This window comes from Camelina sativa, chromosome 9, assembly GCF_030686135.1.
Source record: "Camelina sativa cultivar CO46 ecotype springtype chromosome 9, ASM3068613v1".
NCBI classification, from domain to species: domain Eukaryota; kingdom Viridiplantae; phylum Streptophyta; class Magnoliopsida; order Brassicales; family Brassicaceae; genus Camelina; species Camelina sativa.
Genome location: NC_141888.1, coordinates 2,081,514 through 2,098,735, shown reverse-complemented (window position 1 = coordinate 2,098,735; position 17,222 = coordinate 2,081,514). Strand labels below are relative to the sequence as shown.

General features: G+C 33.3%; 2 protein-coding genes across 3 annotated transcripts; both read left to right on the top strand.

The window, feature by feature from the left end:
- The first annotated feature begins 784 nt into the window (after positions 1-784).
- On the top strand, positions 785-5,366 carry LOC104710194 (sucrose transport protein SUC3). 2 transcript variants are annotated; one of them, XM_010426754.3, is made up of 14 exons: positions 785-1,689; positions 2,127-2,192; positions 2,376-2,474; positions 2,562-2,626; positions 2,719-2,803; positions 2,895-2,928; positions 3,037-3,136; positions 3,242-3,317; positions 3,584-3,922; positions 4,063-4,206; positions 4,300-4,533; positions 4,635-4,698; positions 4,795-4,838; positions 4,956-5,366. In XM_010426754.3, the coding sequence occupies exons 1-14, from the start codon at positions 1,411-1,413 to the stop codon at positions 5,121-5,123; spliced, it is 1,797 nt and encodes a 598-aa protein (XP_010425056.1). In that variant the 5' UTR covers positions 785-1,410; the 3' UTR covers positions 5,124-5,366. The 2 variants fall into 2 exon arrangements, with proteins under 2 accessions (XP_010425056.1, XP_010425057.1); XM_010426755.3 differs by having other exon boundaries at positions 1,158-1,689; positions 2,587-2,626.
- A 630-nt stretch (positions 5,367-5,996) lies between these two features.
- Positions 5,997-7,455, top strand: LOC104710193 (basic blue protein-like). The gene is made up of 2 exons (XM_087465246.1): positions 5,997-6,455; positions 7,070-7,455. The coding sequence occupies exons 1-2, from the start codon at positions 6,263-6,265 to the stop codon at positions 7,267-7,269; spliced, it is 393 nt and encodes a 130-aa protein (XP_087321372.1). The 5' UTR covers positions 5,997-6,262; the 3' UTR covers positions 7,270-7,455.
- The last annotated feature ends 9,767 nt before the right edge of the window (positions 7,456-17,222 follow it).

Genomic DNA, 17,222 nt, shown 5'->3' with positions numbered 1-17,222 from the left:
AGGATTTGTTTTTGAACTTTTGATAAAAGTGCATTTGGTAATTAAGAAAAAAGAAATGGATTGGACATAAGAGCTGGGATCGAGGTCATGTGTACGTGTAGAGAAGGAAAGGAGCAGAGAGTGACAAGGGGGAGAGATGGAGAAAGAGAGACGTAAGTATTTAATTGTGTGTGTGCTCTCTCTCTCTCTCTCTCTCTCTCTCTCTCTATAGCTTTCATTTTCCACAAGCAAAGCAAGAATAACAATAGTATCTCATCTTTGCATTTTTTTCACCAATACATCATATGCATTTGTTAGGCACACGTCTTTTTCTTTTTTTTTTCCTCCTTTTTTATTTACAACTTTCTTCTTTTATTCGTTTAATCCGGCTCTATCACGTTCACACACATTTATGTCATAATGTTTTACAAACATGTTTACATTAGTTATTGAAAAATATACATATTCTTGTAACAGTGACATTGGCAAGAAGAAAATAATGAAAAAATGTTTACAAATCTCTTATTAAACATTACTTTTTCTTGTTAGCACCTAAGTAAAAAAACAGTTTACGAAATCATATTGTTGTTAAGTTAGTAACACATGTTCATATAAGAACTTATGTCCCTATATGATTGTACATAAATAGTTGTTTTTATTTTATATATTATCATGACTATTCCTTTTTAAATAGCATGTAATTGTGAGAGTTATTTGAATTTGAATGGCAACGCAACTGACGATATTAGCATATACCGTTTCCAGTAAAGATGAATCAAACTTGAACCAATGTAAACTACAATCACAGTGCAAGCTCCATCAGTGTGTATTCTTCTAATAGGCTTAATATAATGGGCTAAATGTACCACAGTTATAACTTTTGAGTTTTCTTACAATATGGGCCGAGTTACAAAAACTACAGGCCCATTTTAAAACCCCATACCGATTCATTGAAACGACATCGCTTTCTCTTTTACAAAAAAGCTTTACACTCTGGTTTTGGTGTCGGTGACGGTGAGTTTCGTCCGCTATTTCTTTGAATTGAAGCAACGGTTTTGATCCGATCAGAACAAACTCAAATCCAACGGTGGTGATTACGTGAATCCCGAGACGCAGACGTTGACTAGTAAGTTACGACCAGTAGGTATAATCTCAGCCGTCCAATTTAACAGATCGACGGTTCCTGTAAAAAAACGAATCTTCTCCTTCACATTCTTCTTCTTCTTCTTCGTCACTTAGCGCGTCTCAATCACAACACACACCAAAATCGATCGCATCAAAAAATATTCACCCGCTCGAATTTGACTCTCCGATCGTCTTCCTCTGAACCGAATCCCTAGAATCTAGATCTTTTGATAAATTGGGAAATTTTTATTGGATTGGGATGAGATATTATTGTTGATTACGAATTACGAAATTAGGGATCTGACGATGAGTGACTCGGTGTCGATCTCGGTTCCGTACAGAAATTTGATGAAGGAGATCGAACTCGAGACCGTGACGACGAAGCTTAATCATCATCAAAACGAATCTGGTTCTTCGTCCTTCTCTGATTCTGCTGCTTCTCCTTTGAATCATCCTGATTCCGCTGATGGTGAATCCGTTTCGAAGAATTGTAGCTTAGTAACGTTGGTTCTTAGTTGTACAGTCGCTGCTGGAGTTCAATTTGGTTGGGCATTGCAACTCTCTCTTCTTACTCCTTATATTCAGGTACTAGTAATCTTGTACACTTGTGGCATTTCGAGGGTGTAGCTTTGTACGAGGAAGTTGCGTACTTTTTTGTAGGTGAAACAATGAAGTCTAATAGTTTTGGTTAGATAGTTGTTGATGCCAGTTTTATTTGGCATTGGAGTTTGGCTAGATTGCTTACGTTCATTCGATTATATAAGCATTTGTGAAAAAATTACAAGAGAGTTTGTAAAGCTTTTTTTATTTTGAGAACCAGTGTATGTTTATTCAGAGTGATTATCATAGGGTTGAGTTGTGTTTAGACATGTGTGTAATATTTTGTACTGGTCATTTATGTATCAGGTGGGTAGTTATTTTGGTAGATAGAGCTGTTCTTAGAATTTTGTTTGCTGGCAGTACTTTACTTTGAGTTACTCTGAGTTTTATCTAACAGTGTTGCTTTTTGCTGGTTTATGCAGACCCTTGGAGTTTCACATGCTTTTTCTTCATTTATTTGGCTATGCGGCCCAATTACAGGCCTTGTGGTAGGTTTGCAATCAAATTTTCTTTTCTTAGTTTGATCAAGTTATACTAACTTGCACGTTAGGATCTCACGGGATTTTCAGATTTGGCTTCTCTGTATAGGATAAGAAACTATATTTCTTATGTGGGCATACGTTTATCTGCCCCATTTTGTTAGTACTTATTTGTTGTTTGTTGGGTTTTAGGTCCAGCCTTTTGTTGGCATTTGGAGTGATAAATGTACTTCAAAGTATGGAAGAAGACGACCATTTATTCTCGTTGGATCAATCATGATCTCAATAGCAGTAAGGGCCTATAGAAGATATGATTTCTTTTTAAATTCCTAATATAATTGTGTGTTTATATAAGCTAAACAAAAGCTTGCAATTTAGGTGATAATAATCGGGTTTTCTGCAGACATTGGGTATCTGTTAGGAGATTCGAAGGAGCATTGCAGGTTGCTCTCCTTCTCCCTTGCCTATGGCATGTTTTGTATGGAATGCATACAATTAATGTAACTGACGACTTGATTTGTATCTGTAAATGCAGTACTTTCAAAGGCACGCGAACCAGGGCAGCTATTGTCTTTATCATTGGGTTTTGGTTGTTGGATCTAGCAAACAATACAGTACAGGTTCATATCTGCTTTATCTAATCTACTAGAGTGGATAATATTAGTCACTACTTCTGTACCAAGGAATGATGTTTTTAGCTTTTTTTGTCAGGGACCTGCTCGTGCTCTTCTAGCTGATCTATCAGGTAATAATGGAATATTATACCATACATTCAAACTCTAGAATCAGATTGAAATGCTGTGTATCTAGTTCTATTAAAAAACACTTAGGAGATGTCTCTTCCTGTCCTTAGGTCCTGATCAGCGGAATACTGCAAATGCTGTGTTCTGCTTGTGGATGGCTATTGGAAATATTCTTGGGTTTTCTGCTGGTGCTAGCGGACAATGGCAAGAGTAATCTTCGAGATCTTTATTCTCAAAAACTTGTATTCCATTTCCTCATTTGCAATTTTTCCTTTTTCGTCAGCTGTTTAATGATCCGACAATTTCACTGAGCAGATGGTTCCCGTTCCTAACTAGTAGAGCATGTTGTGCTGCATGTGGAAATCTCAAAGCAGCGTTCCTTCTTGCAGTGGTAAGCAGTATGTTTAATTTTCTGACACATGCATCTTACTAAGCTTTGTACAAATGCAATGGAATAGTCTGATCTTTACCAAACCTCACATGTTTATATATTGCGAGTCATATGTCGCAAAACAAGCATTTTGTTTGCATGTCATTATGATTTATGAGGTGATTTTGAAATTTAAATATATATAACTGCACCTAGTGACTTTTGTTCTTGTTTTGTTGTCTGAATATATTGTTCTATATGTTTAAAGAGTTTTATCATTTTTTCAGGTCTTTCTTTGTATATGTACTCTTGTCACAATCTATTTTGCCAAAGAGATTCCTTTTACAAGCAACAAACCCAGCCGCGTACCAGATTCTGCACCATTGTTGGATGATCTCCAGTCTAAAAGCGTTGAGCACTCAAAATCCAATCATGGTACTGCCAATGGGATCAAGTATGAGAGAGTGGAACGTGATGTGGATTTACAGCTTGACAATTCAAAGAGTAACCATCAAGAGGAGACTTTTGTTGATGGCCCTGGATCTGTTTTAGTGAACTTGCTAACTAGTTTAAGGCATTTACCACCGGCTATGCACTCAGTTCTCATCGTAATGGCTCTTACATGGGTGAGTGCCAAAGAAACATTATGATCTCTTAATCTCAGTTTTCACCTTTCTGAAACTGTTTCCTGTTCTTAGATTCTTTAGTGATCTTTATAATTTTTTTCTGCTGTTGTAAATTTGGTTGTGGTATTGTACCCTTGCAGTTATCGTGGTTCCCCTTCTTTCTGTTTGATACAGATTGGATGGGAAGAGAAGTTTACCATGGGAATCCAAAGGGAGATAGTTTGCATGTGGAACTCTATGATCAAGGTGTACGTGAAGGTGCACTTGGTTTGCTACTAAACTCGGTAAGAATGGTTATAATAACCTTTTCTTTAGTTACTCTGCTTGTCAAATTCAGTCACTCGCCCGTTACTGATTTTTATTTCCGGTTTCCGTAGGTGGTTCTTGGGATCAGCTCATTTCTCATTGAACCAATGTGTCAGCGGATGGGTGCACGGGTTGTATGGGCTCTGAGCAATTTTACTGTATTTGCCTGCATGGCCGGAACAGCTGTAATTAGCTTGATGTCTCTCGGTGATTACAAAAATGGAATCGAATATGTAATTGATGGGAACAAAACAACAAGAACTGCAGCCGTAATCGTCTTTGCACTCCTTGGTTTTCCTCTAGCTGTATGTGTTTTCTTTAAACCGTAATTATCTTTTATTATTTTCCTTTCGCAACTTTTATCTAAATATGTGATAAACCCATATTCTTTTCTTCTTTTATGCAGATCACATACAGTGTCCCTTTCTCTGTCACAGCAGAAGTCACTGCTGATTCCGGTGGTGGTCAAGGTCTGGGAAAAGATTCCATATCCTCACTACATTCATAGTTTGTACTTAAATCTTAAGATTTCAGGAATCCCTAATGGTTTTATCTTCCTAACGTAGGTTTGGCTATTGGAGTGTTGAACCTCGCAATAGTGATTCCCCAGGCAATCTCTCAAATCTAATTACAGTGATCAAATCCATTCTCTTGTATAAAGCCACTCACTTCGAGTGTAGCCTTGACTTTGTAATTAGTGTCTGAATATGTTTTTGGTTTTAAACAGATGATAGTATCACTTGGAGCGGGTCCATGGGATCAATTGTTTGGAGGAGGAAACTTACCGGCCTTTGTTTTGGCGTCTGTGGCTGCTTTTGCTGCTGGAGTTATCGCCTTGCAAAGGCTTCCGACGCTATCAAGCTCGTTCAAGTCCACCGGTTTCCACATCGGGTAAAATCTTTATATACCAGGATCACCAATACAAAACCGAAACACAGGGTTTTTTCCGACAGTATAGACATAAAAATTCCGATTTAGATCCAATCGATTCTTTTTGACCCCGTTCTCCTCTTGGCGTATATGTATGTAGGTTTTTGTACATTTAGTTTTGTTATATTTTATACACAACAATGTGACTCTAAATTTACAGTACCTCCTCTCACTTTAGCATAGTGATTATCTTCGTTATTTTGAATCATGTGTTGTCTTCCACAAATATAGAAACTTGAAGCAACATATTCCAAACTCAAGAGTCCAACCTATAATACTATTGGTTCTTTAATCTATGATGCGTACGTTTTCCCAACATCACCAGACTAATTTAAATCATCTTTTGTTAATATTTTCGTATAGGAAGAACTGTACATATGAAGCAATATAAAATTTAACATCGTTAGTAAATCAACATTTGCATCTCAAGTACATAATTATACAACGACTTAATGACTCCTTGTACCCAAGTTTCTATTTTAGGTGAAACAAACCCATTTCAAAAGAAAGAGAACACTAATTCATACTAGTTTCACCTATACACACAATGTATGTACGAAAATCATAACCAAACTAAATCTGCAATAACAATAATAATAAAAAAGATGTGATATTTGGTTTTTTGTGACAAAACGTTCGTCTATAATCAATTTATAGAAATAATGTGTCCATAAAATAATAAATGCTCATATTAATATTGTGGGTTGCTGATGGCAGAGTCTGTGTCTATAACGTTCCTATTATAAGCATTTCAAAAGAAAGAAACAAAATTCAAGTCTAGTTAGTTTCACGAATATGTAAACAATATCAAAAACCAAACTCTATCTTCAATAATAACGAGACAAAACAAACCGAAGTTAAGTCTAAAAAATAATTTACGTAGACAATGTGGCCAAAAATAATAATGACCATATATCGTGGGTTGTTGAGACACCCATAACAATAAAAATAAAAAACATTGAATGCCTTTGGTTTCTCCTCCTTTAAATACCTTGTGTACATTTTCTTCTTCATCAACTCATCCTCATTATAATCTCTCCCTACAATTTTTCTCTTACTCTCTAGATCTCTCTCTTTCTGAACTTTCGCCAAAGATCGATCAATATGTCCGCCAAGGGAAGAGGCAGTGCATCATGGTCCGTTGGAGCTATCGTGGTTCTTATGGCTGTGTCAGTGTTGTTGCTTCATGCTGACTACGCTCAAGCTGCGACGTACACGGTCGGTGACTCTGGTGTCTGGACCTTTAACGCTGTGGGTTGGCCTAAAGGCAAAAACTTTAGAGCCGGTGACGTTCTCGGTATACTTCACATCCTTTTTAATCAAGCTTCACTTATTACTCTGTTACTCATATGCAAGAAATTAAGTTTTCTAATCTTCATGGGTTTTATAATTAGTTTGTTAGACAAGGTGTGCTTTTGTGTACACGACAAATTAATGGCTATTCATCCTTAAAGTTCATTATGTATGTTTTAAGGTTGAAATAGAAGTGTTTAGCATATAAATTTATAGTATAATTAATTAGACTCAATATTCTAAAAAGCGAGTGAATAGACAGCCTATGATGTCTTTTACTTAATTTGTTTAAATTAGTGGAACATTAAGATTTTTTTTCTTAAAGTTTTGATATGGTTAATGAACACTATTATCGTGGTTAACCTATAGAATTAAGAAGTGTATGTACTTTTTATATTTTTAAACTCACATGATACAGCCATTTAAACAAGCTAAATAACCCTTTTGGTCATGCACATACAAAATCGTATTTTTAAATTTGACTTTTGTAACGAAAATTCCTAATACAGTTACAACTAGCTAGTTTAGATATCATAGTGTAAATAATATGAAAGAGAGCGGTTAAAGAAGTTAATTCTATGATTTAACTTTAAAATTTATTGCCTAAATGTGTTGCAGTGTTTAACTATAATCCGAGTGTGCACAACGTAGTGAAGGTAGACAGTGGAAGTTACAACAGCTGCAAAACCCCGGCAGGTGCGAGAACTTACACTTCAGGCAAAGATCGTATAACTTTGTCTAGAGGACAAAACTTCTTCATCTGCAATTTTCCAAACCATTGCGAAAGCAATATGAAAATCGCAGTCACCGCGGTTTGATCGATCATCGAGCAATCAAACTAGTTTGATCACATGCATGTTATGTTCTTAACAAAAATATTAAGTATGCAATAAAGTTCGTGTTATAATGTATTTCTTTTGATATGTTTTCTGAAAAATATCCGGTGCGTTCTCTGTTGAGAACCAGAGTCGTCGATTTAATTAGTGATCCTCTATTTTATGCAATATGCAGTATCAAAACAGTCCTCTTTCAAAAAGAATGAAGTTTCCAAGTGCCAACCATAAGCCTGATATAAAATCTTAATCTAGAACAAGTTCATATTGATATAACTTTATTTTGGGCTTAAAGTGATGGCAGAAGCCCAAACATTACAATTGCTCACTAGCCCCTTAACTGAGCTAGTTAACTGTTTTGAGGGTTTTTATTTTTATTTTATTTTTTTTAAGAAAGAGAAGGATATATCTCTTTTTTTATATATACTATAAGTACATATTTTCATATGAATTTATATTTCCCTGCGAGAGTCTGGGACTAATAATGATATTGTCGTATATGATTATAATCAGACAATAATGTGACAGCTAAATTTAAATAAAAACAAAAAGGAGATATTATAAAATAACAGTTATGTTACCGTTTTGGTCCTACTCCAACACACACACCATTCAAGATTCGGGTCACGCCCTCTGGCCTCTGCATATCAAATGAGTACTGCCTCCCTACCTCACACTGAAAAATAATATACTATATTACTATTAAGGATTATTTTAATTAACTTTTGACATTATTCTACACATATGAATACAATTCTGATTATCGATTTAATTAAATACAAATTTATTAATGATTTGCATTTCGATTTAACTTGTAACGTAAATTGTTATCTGGCTTATATAAATAAAACACTAATCCGGTTATTATCATTCCAACCCTAAATTAAATTCAGATCGTTCGTTATATGCAATGTTGTTCATATTTATCAAGTTTGATTTGAAGTTTTGAACCATATAAAGATGACGTTAACCTTCATTGGATTCCAATATGATATAGAATTAATGGTAGATACTGAATACTATATAGTTATGTGTTAATGTGTGTAGAAGAAGTAAATAGGTTAGGTAGGTCATAGGTTAATATTTAAAAAAAAACATAGAGCTTATTAGTAGTTGAGCCTTTGCTTTGATGTCTGACACATTCTCACCAAATCTGAGACAGTCTTCTCCGTTCCCATGACTTTGACCATTATTCTTCTTCTTTAGTTGTTCAAACTATAATAGAATATAATGAACTACAATTTATTTCAATCTTTCTGTTCTATCTGATTTCACAAAACCAAAATAAAACCTTTACCGACAAAAGTTTGTACCGACAAAAGTTTGTACCTATCCACAAATGAAAAATCCAAAAGAGTTTGACATATAATCATTGTAATATCTTTGCAACTCCTAACAGATTATGAAGTGAAATCCAAAACACTTATATATAATAAGTTGATAACCAAATAACCATAATTGTGTTTGTGATTGATGAAGTCAATATCAACTTGCTGCTAGTTCTTTTGCGTAAAATGTTAAACATTAGTGGACTACAATTACGAGTACTGCGTATACACACACACACGTATTGACCTATACGCACATACATGCATGTGTATATAGAGTGGATGGGCGGTGGGATCTTATCAAAAAGAAAGAAAAAATGATGGAAGATTGATTTAACAAATTGTAACTGTAAAGAAAGAGAGAGAGGGAGAGATCTCTCCACTTTCGATAAAGACGACATGCTTGCAGAATTATATCATGGTTTAAACCTTTAAGCCACATGCATGGCCACATTGCGTACGTAGGTACGTATATATACTTTAACTTAACTTTATTATATGATATATAATCTGTTTTTATACGTATACATATAAGTGTGACGTGCGGTACCGTACATATAATATATATTCGTACGTACGCAAGTCAAATGCATGCAAGTAATTGTGAATTTCTTTTTTCATAGCAAAAAGAAAAAAGTAAATGTGAATTTTCAATAGCAAGTAATATATGTTCATATTTTTATAAACTACTATCGTGTTTTAGATTTCCACACTTAATTATTGGCACAAATCATTGGTTATATGCGTATCTTAATTCAACAACAAAAAAAATCTCTCTGGTCAAGTGGTCAAACTGACAACCAAAATATTACTTATCCTGTTCATTTCCGTTCTTAATCCGACAAGTTTCTATATTATATCTTTTTGATAAAAATGTAGTATGAAAGATATCTTAAAAATGCTGAATTTTTGCTAATTTTATTTTTAAATAAAGAATAATTCTATAATTGATATCTAATTTATTAAAATCCATAGCCTTCAACACACATTCTCTTCATCCCTTGGATCATAGCCAAATATTATTGTTGGATGTAATTATAATTTAGGCCCAATTAACCAAAACTAAATTTCATTAAGCAAGGGGCTGAGAGAAAGATAAGCATCGGATTCCTAGAAGCTTGGGGTCGTAGGGAGAGCGTGCATGAAGAAACATTTTAAAAGCCAAAATAAGCTAAAAAGATTAGAAAAATATACGAAAGAAAGCAAAAAAGAAGGTTTAGGGTTTTAGAAAAGTCGGGTTCAAGTTTCTAAAGTGAGGCGCCCACACGGTTGTAGGAATCCCAAGCAATTCAACATCTACAAATCCATTTTGACATTTTTAATCCAGATTCTAAGAATGATCAAATTCTTTTCTTTGCACACGTGGGGCAAATTTTAGATTTTTCTTATTGCTTTTCCTGAGAAGAAAAACTTGTTAGCATGATAGTTTTGCTTTGTTTATGAATAGTTTATCACTAAATTTTTAAAATTGAATAAAAGTGTCTTCTTTCTAATATGTAAAATTTATTAACGGATTTGATGCTTTAATTTGGTTAACTTTGTACAATGAATGGGTTCGAAAAAAAATAAAAGACAGAACTAATGATGATAAGGGGAGCGGCCTAATACCCAAAAATCTAGAGCATACCTTCTGTAGTAGATAAAAGTGTATATAAAATTTCCATTTAATATATTTAGTCAAAAGATATCAAATTTTATTAGAAAGTACAGTGGACAATAAAAGTATAGTTAATTTCTTCTAGAAAACCTTTTCTGCTTTAGCATTTGTCCATATTAAAACATTAAACGATTTACATACTGATTTAAATGCAACTCTCTCTATCTATCTCTATACTCAACTTGCGAACAAGCAAATCCCTCGTTTCCGAACCGGTGGGTTTAAAATGGCTCCATTTATGTCAATTTCAAATAACCATATGATTTGGGTTATCCAATTATTTTGTTCTTTCTGTCAACAGTTATCCAATTAAATGTCTAATAAACTATACCTAATTGTTTGCCCAACCAAAAAAAAACAATACCTAATTCAACACATAAATCCTAGTATAGAGTGATTTTTTTGGGCTATGATCATCATTATCTAGCCACCGTATTTTTTTGTATTTTGAAAACTTTTGAACTTCTTATAAAGTTTCACACGTTTCTCACGCAATATTTGATTTTTTCAGCTACATAATAATATGGATTAGTGGAACTTCATAATTATCCAATACCTTATTATTTTTTTTTTTTGGACAAAACATATGTTTCATTCTATTAAAACAGAACATAATACAAAGTAAAAAACAGAGTTTAAGAGACAACATAGAGAGGCAATCCCCAAAGCCAAGACAATAAAGAGATAGAGGTAGATAGATGTAATCGAGATTGTAGTCTTGAGAGCTATGAGCCAAAACCTTGCAAGGGTTTTGGATCCTGTGAGTTCAAGCAATAACGATGCATCTTCCAAGAACAAGTCGATGGAAGAAGAGGTGACCACTGTCTTGTATCGAAGACCAAGTGGCGTTGAAAAAGCCAAAGCTGAGATACTCACCGGAATGAGGATGTCTACCCGAAGGTTAGCTTTGTCAGGAGGTCGAGCAGGGTTGAGGGTACTCTGATTTAGGGTAAAAGGAGAGGTAAAAGATGTGACTGGATTCTGTGTAAAGCTCTGGAAGTTGTATTGGTAACACCCACTCCCTGGAGATGGGGTCATATTGCCACGGGACTTCAAGAACTTAGGAGATAAAGAGTTCACAAGTGAAGCTAGAACCAGGGTACTCAAACAGAGAAAGTGAAGTCGTAATATAAAAGGTGGATCCTCTCTGCCATGACAATGGTGATCAAGAATTCCACACAGATTACATCTACGGTGCTGCACTGAAGGATAAAACACAAACCTGGGCTTCAAACGGGACGATGGTTGCAAGTTAATGGGAGCGGTAAGGCTCGCCAAAGAAGCTACTAGCAGGTGCAAAATAGATGTGTAAAGCCGCAACAAACCAGGTGGATCCTCTCTGCCATGAAAATGGTGATCAAGAATTTCACACAAGATGTTTAAAAAGCGAGACACGGACAAAGGGACAAGTGACCTGAGCTTCATACAGGGGAAAGGGTTCGGGGGTTTAAGTAAAGCTTGGTAAAACCAGGTTTTGAATCCAACAGACAAAGTTACAAGCTTTGCAAGTACGTTAGTTCTAGCTAATCCTTTGAATATCCCAGACAACCTAGCTAAGTGAGTTCTCTGATGCAGTCTTCGGACATCGAGGGTAAACAAATAGACTAAGCAATGTCGATAGGATGACAGGGGATTTGAAAACGAGAACCTGGGCTTTTGGAGGTTGGGCAAAATCTTGTAAAAGCGTCAGTAGTCCAGTAGCAAAAATAGGTCTGTCGAGCTCCGGCTGTGACTTGGATTCAAGGCAGCAGTCCAAAATCGGAGAAAACGCAAGTCTCTGTAGATATCCACACCAGACGCCGTCTCTGTCTCTGCCTGCCAAGGCTCGGGTGACGTTGTAGTAGAGGGTACTGTAGGGACAAGGACCATTCCGGATCGAGAATTAGAGAAGCATCGGGACTTGAAATCCGCTGGTAAAGAGGCTTGGTCGGGGTTACAGATAGGGGAGTTTGTTATTCTCCTCCGACCTCTGTATTCGATGATGTGCGAACCTCTACCTGGGTGTGGTTGGGTGAATCGGGTATGCGAAGGTTTTAAAAAAGGACTCAAAAGGGGAAAAAGAAATTGCACAAGAGATCTAAAGGAGCAACGAAAGCAGAGAAAGAGATCTACGGTCGAGATGCCCTGACGCCGGCGAGCAAAAGCCCCACCGGCGTCGGAGAAATTTGGGGGTGGCGGCACTTCGATAGTTTAGCTTGGGAGAGAAAATTAGGTTTTTTTCTAATTATCCAATACCTTATATGCTTTCAATAATAAATAAAATTCAACATAATGTGATTAGTTTTCAATATATTATCACAGGACCACGGCATGACATGTTGGTTTCTATTGGTATTCTCGTTATTTTATAACCCGAATTCAAGTCCCATAAAATACATATTGTTGAAAAAGAAAGTTACAAACTAGCAGATTTTTAATAGGCCTTTCACAATTAGATCCACTAAAATTTAACCCAAAAAATGCTACAAATTCTGTTAAATATGATGTCAAAGAAAAAATAAATTTATGTTAACACATATAGTATAGACATACATTGATAACACCGATAATATATCTCGTAATTCTCTTATTTCTCATCAACCCCCTAGAAAACAATCATAACATAAAGCAGTTGTGTTGTATTTAGGACACTAATTGCGGTATAAAAACGTTTTTCTCATAGTTTTAATTTATGGACATTCAAATCCATTTATCAAAAAGTTAATAATATCGTTAAGTTTCTCTAAATTATGTTGTGCAACGTGGCGAGAGCTGAAGTGGGAACACAATGGAACACGATGACACGCGGGTCAAAATGATTGGAGCAAAGGCCGCTCTGCTTGGCATGATGAGATCATGTTAAAGAAGATGAAAGTAGAAAAAGAAAGAGCACACACACATCTTTCATTCTATCAAGCATTTATATAATACTATGCAATAGTAAAAGATAAAAAACTATAAATCTCTTTTGGAAATTGGGCCATTCCTCCAACAACAAAACCCACCTATTCCCACTTAACACTAGTTCTGTTACATAACCAATCATTTCAATATATATGGATTAAGCTTTTTTAATAGTCTCTTAAGTAGTCATTTTTACTCACTAATCTTGCCACCATCTTCACTGGACCACTCCCTCATCAAACCAATAGAATAGTAGAACGTAATTATATCCCAAGATATATAATGTCCCACTGGCTACATTTTTGAAATAATTAGAGTACTTAAGAAATAAAAACAATGGCTATATGATAAACAAAAGAAAATTATACTGTATATTTTTCTTTGTCACAATACACATAAGCTCTCTGCTCTATGTATATTTCTTTTTGTTACGTAAATATTTCGTTTAAATGCTTGTTAATAAAATGTGGACTCACCACTATTCATTATTTTCTTCCTTTTTCTTTGATAAGCATGCTAAGTAGACCATACATAAATAGTGTTGCTTTTTTTTTCCTATGGGGCAGAGGATGGAACTCTTTAGAAAACAGCAATAAATATACGACCCGATTTAGTTTATAAGTGTTTTCGAAAATTTGTGGGGGATTAACAAGGCAAGTGTCTGGGGTTTAGTCAATTTTTTTTGCTGCGAAGTCCATAAGAGTTGGCCATAGCCTTGAAAAAAAAACCCAATCAATCTCTTTCCACATCTCCTTTATATTTCCAACTAGAATTTGTACCCTACACGCGCAGGATTTTAATTTAAAATATTTCTTATCAATAGAAATTGTTGAGCTCAAATATAACCATTCCAACTTTTGAGTATAAATATATGTAAATACTAAACTTACTTTACTCAGTGATATACAACATATATATTTTTGAAGATAATATTTATTTGTTATATCTATTTGTGATTTTACGTGAGATTTTATTTAAAATTTTTATCAATAAGAATCATTGAATATGAATATAATTTGAAGATTAAATGATAAATTTATATGAATGTCGTACTTATTTTACTAATCTATATATAACATATATTGTCTATTGTCGACAATCTTCTGACACTTTATCTTTAAAAGAGTTCATTCCATATTCATATCCCATGAAAACATAATTTTAAAAGTTCTAACGTCAATGTCGATCATTGACCTAATTATAGACACCATTTAAATATACTGATATCCTACATTAAATGCGAATATACAAAGTTTCATGAACAATTTTAGTGCTATGTCGCTACAGTGAGGTTGTCCAAATGCATCATCTGCCGTAGTAAAATTTCCGACTAAGTCAAGAATGCTTAAATGATGAAACGTTTAAACTCCACAATGAATATATATTCACTAATCCAAGTTACATATTTTTCTAAAATCTCATATGTTATTTGCAGATGTTAATTTTATGATGCAACCCCAGCTTCGTCTTCTAAAAAAAAACATAGTGTACTTTAAATATGTTATTTTTGCCAATGTTTTGGATTAAAAGCATTTGATAATATATATATATGTTATAATTGTTATATATCATGTTATAAAATTGTAGCTCCAGTTGATAATATACCTTATGAGATATGCTACACAAATCACATGCCACTTTTTGTAACGGTTTACATATCATTTTTTCTATATTTCCTGACCATTAATTTTGCTTTTTTAGATATATTATTTTTTCAAAATTCTTTTTCATAATTTTCCTAAAAAGAAGTGTGCCCCTTACAATGTCTTTGTTTTAGATCAAAACTTTTAAGTTAAGTTAAGTTAAATAATTAATCTTTTCTTTCTTATAAGTAAAATTTAATAATAAATCTTTATGGTATATGTTTCTTAGAAACTAATGTTTCACTTCAATTTTATTTTCATGTTTAGATTTTTATAAATACAATTACATAACTTGTTTTTTTACTCCACCATGCATTAAAATCTTACTTACATTCTAAAACTCATTAACCCATTCTAAATTTTGGAATAGAATCATTTTTTGGTTATAATTTTAATAATAACATTATTACTAAAACAAATTTATAGTATTATTTTTACTATTTTAAAATTTTCATTTATTTCACCTAATTTATTTTTAGACAGTTATTATTTTTATTATTTACTAAAAAATTATATTATTGTTTATACTATCTTAAAATTTAATTAATTTTAGTTAATTCGTTTTTTATTTACTTTTTACTATTATTAATTATAAATAATAAATATGCAATGAATGAATATTAAAAATAGTATTTTTTATGCAAAAAAAAAGAAAAAAATTGATTAGGTGGATGCTGATGTGGAGGAAGGAGAAGTGAGCAAAGTTAACTTTATATATATAGATTTTATCTTTTAACTTCTCCCATCATCAATATGAAACCCACCATCATCATGAAATATGTGTATGATAAATTTATTTATGCAGTTATAGTTGAGTATATATACAGCGTCTTAGATATGATATAGATTTTTGATTTGGTTAAGGTTTGTCTAAAAAATTAGCTTTTTAATTTGGTATTTTGGTGTTTAACATGTCGTAAAAGTAAGAGTTAATTGATGAGTTTTTTTTTTTTTTTTTTTTTTTTTTTTTTTTTTGTCAACAGTTATATTATGAGGTTATGGTATGCAACTATTAGTGTAGTGAATGGAAATCTTACGAGATTGATTGCTTAGGAAACCTCGAAGAATAAGATGTGAAATTAATTTAGTATAGTTGAATTACATAAAAATAAAGAAAATGCATATCGGTATATAGTTGGTGTTGGTAAAGTTGCATAATAGGTTTAGAAAATAGGAAGCTACATCCAATAATTTATCCAATGAGAATATTATGTAGAAATGATGAGAAAAATGTTCAATCTCTGTCAAAGTAGAGCCCAAAATCCACAACATGACAATTTTTTGTGGCATAAAGAATTGAGAACGACCCATGTTATGGACTATGGAGGGAATCCTTTTTCCTCTCTTTCCTTTTTTTTTTTTTTCACAATAAACTTTTAAGTAGTTATAAACAAATAAGTTGTTATTATTAACCATTAGTTGGTTTTGGATGTTCAATTTTATTTCCATACATAAGTAATTAATAGATAATCTAAACCAGTACTAAACCATTACTGGTTTGTGTTCTATAAAATTAGTTCCTTAGTTTTGTTTATTTTTATTTTAAAAATGAAAAGGCTTATTATTTAGATATTACCAAATTGATGAGTTAAAATTTAGTTAATTTATGATGATTCGTTTATAATAATATATCGTACTTAGTTGATGAATTTCAACACATAGTAAAAAAATAGCAAATAAAATAATGCGAAACCATTTTACTTTTATAAAAGTTTATAAAATATAGAATAAATGTATATTTCGAAAGGGGGAACGAATATTGTAAAGACTATAATTTTGTTGGCAGATAGAAAAGAAAGAAAAATGTAAACTTTAGTGTAAAAAAAATGTGAAGCTTTAACAACAACAAAAAAAAAATGTGATAAAATGAGAGGAGAAAGGAGTGAACTTTTTGCATTGGGTTCATTTTTTATCATAGAGTCGGCCTTTTTGTGGCTGCTTGTGGGCCTTTCTCATTTCACCGACCTTTTTTACTTCCATTGCATCTACTATATATATACACTATAATGTTTATTTAACAATCGAACTTAAATTATTGAGATACAACAGTGAGAAATGATATACTGTTGATCTCTGTTTAATATATGATGCGCGAATTTAATTGCAATTCTCATTTTAGCTCACGATTAAAATTTCCATTTTAGCACAACGATTAATATGCGCTTAGTGTAACAATTTTATGGGGCATGACACTAATTGATGAGAAAATGTCCAATAAAAAGACACGAGCACTATAGGGTTTCAATAGCGTACCGTGGAACGAGTCCATCGTTCTGGCGGGAGAGTTTTTGGATTGTGATCAGAAAGAGACATTAATATTTTTAGTTCTTAACAGCTGCAGAAGTGAATTATTGATGTGGAAATGCAGAACACGGAATAATATTAACCAAACGCATGCAACTATACTCAAAGGTAAAATTAAAACAA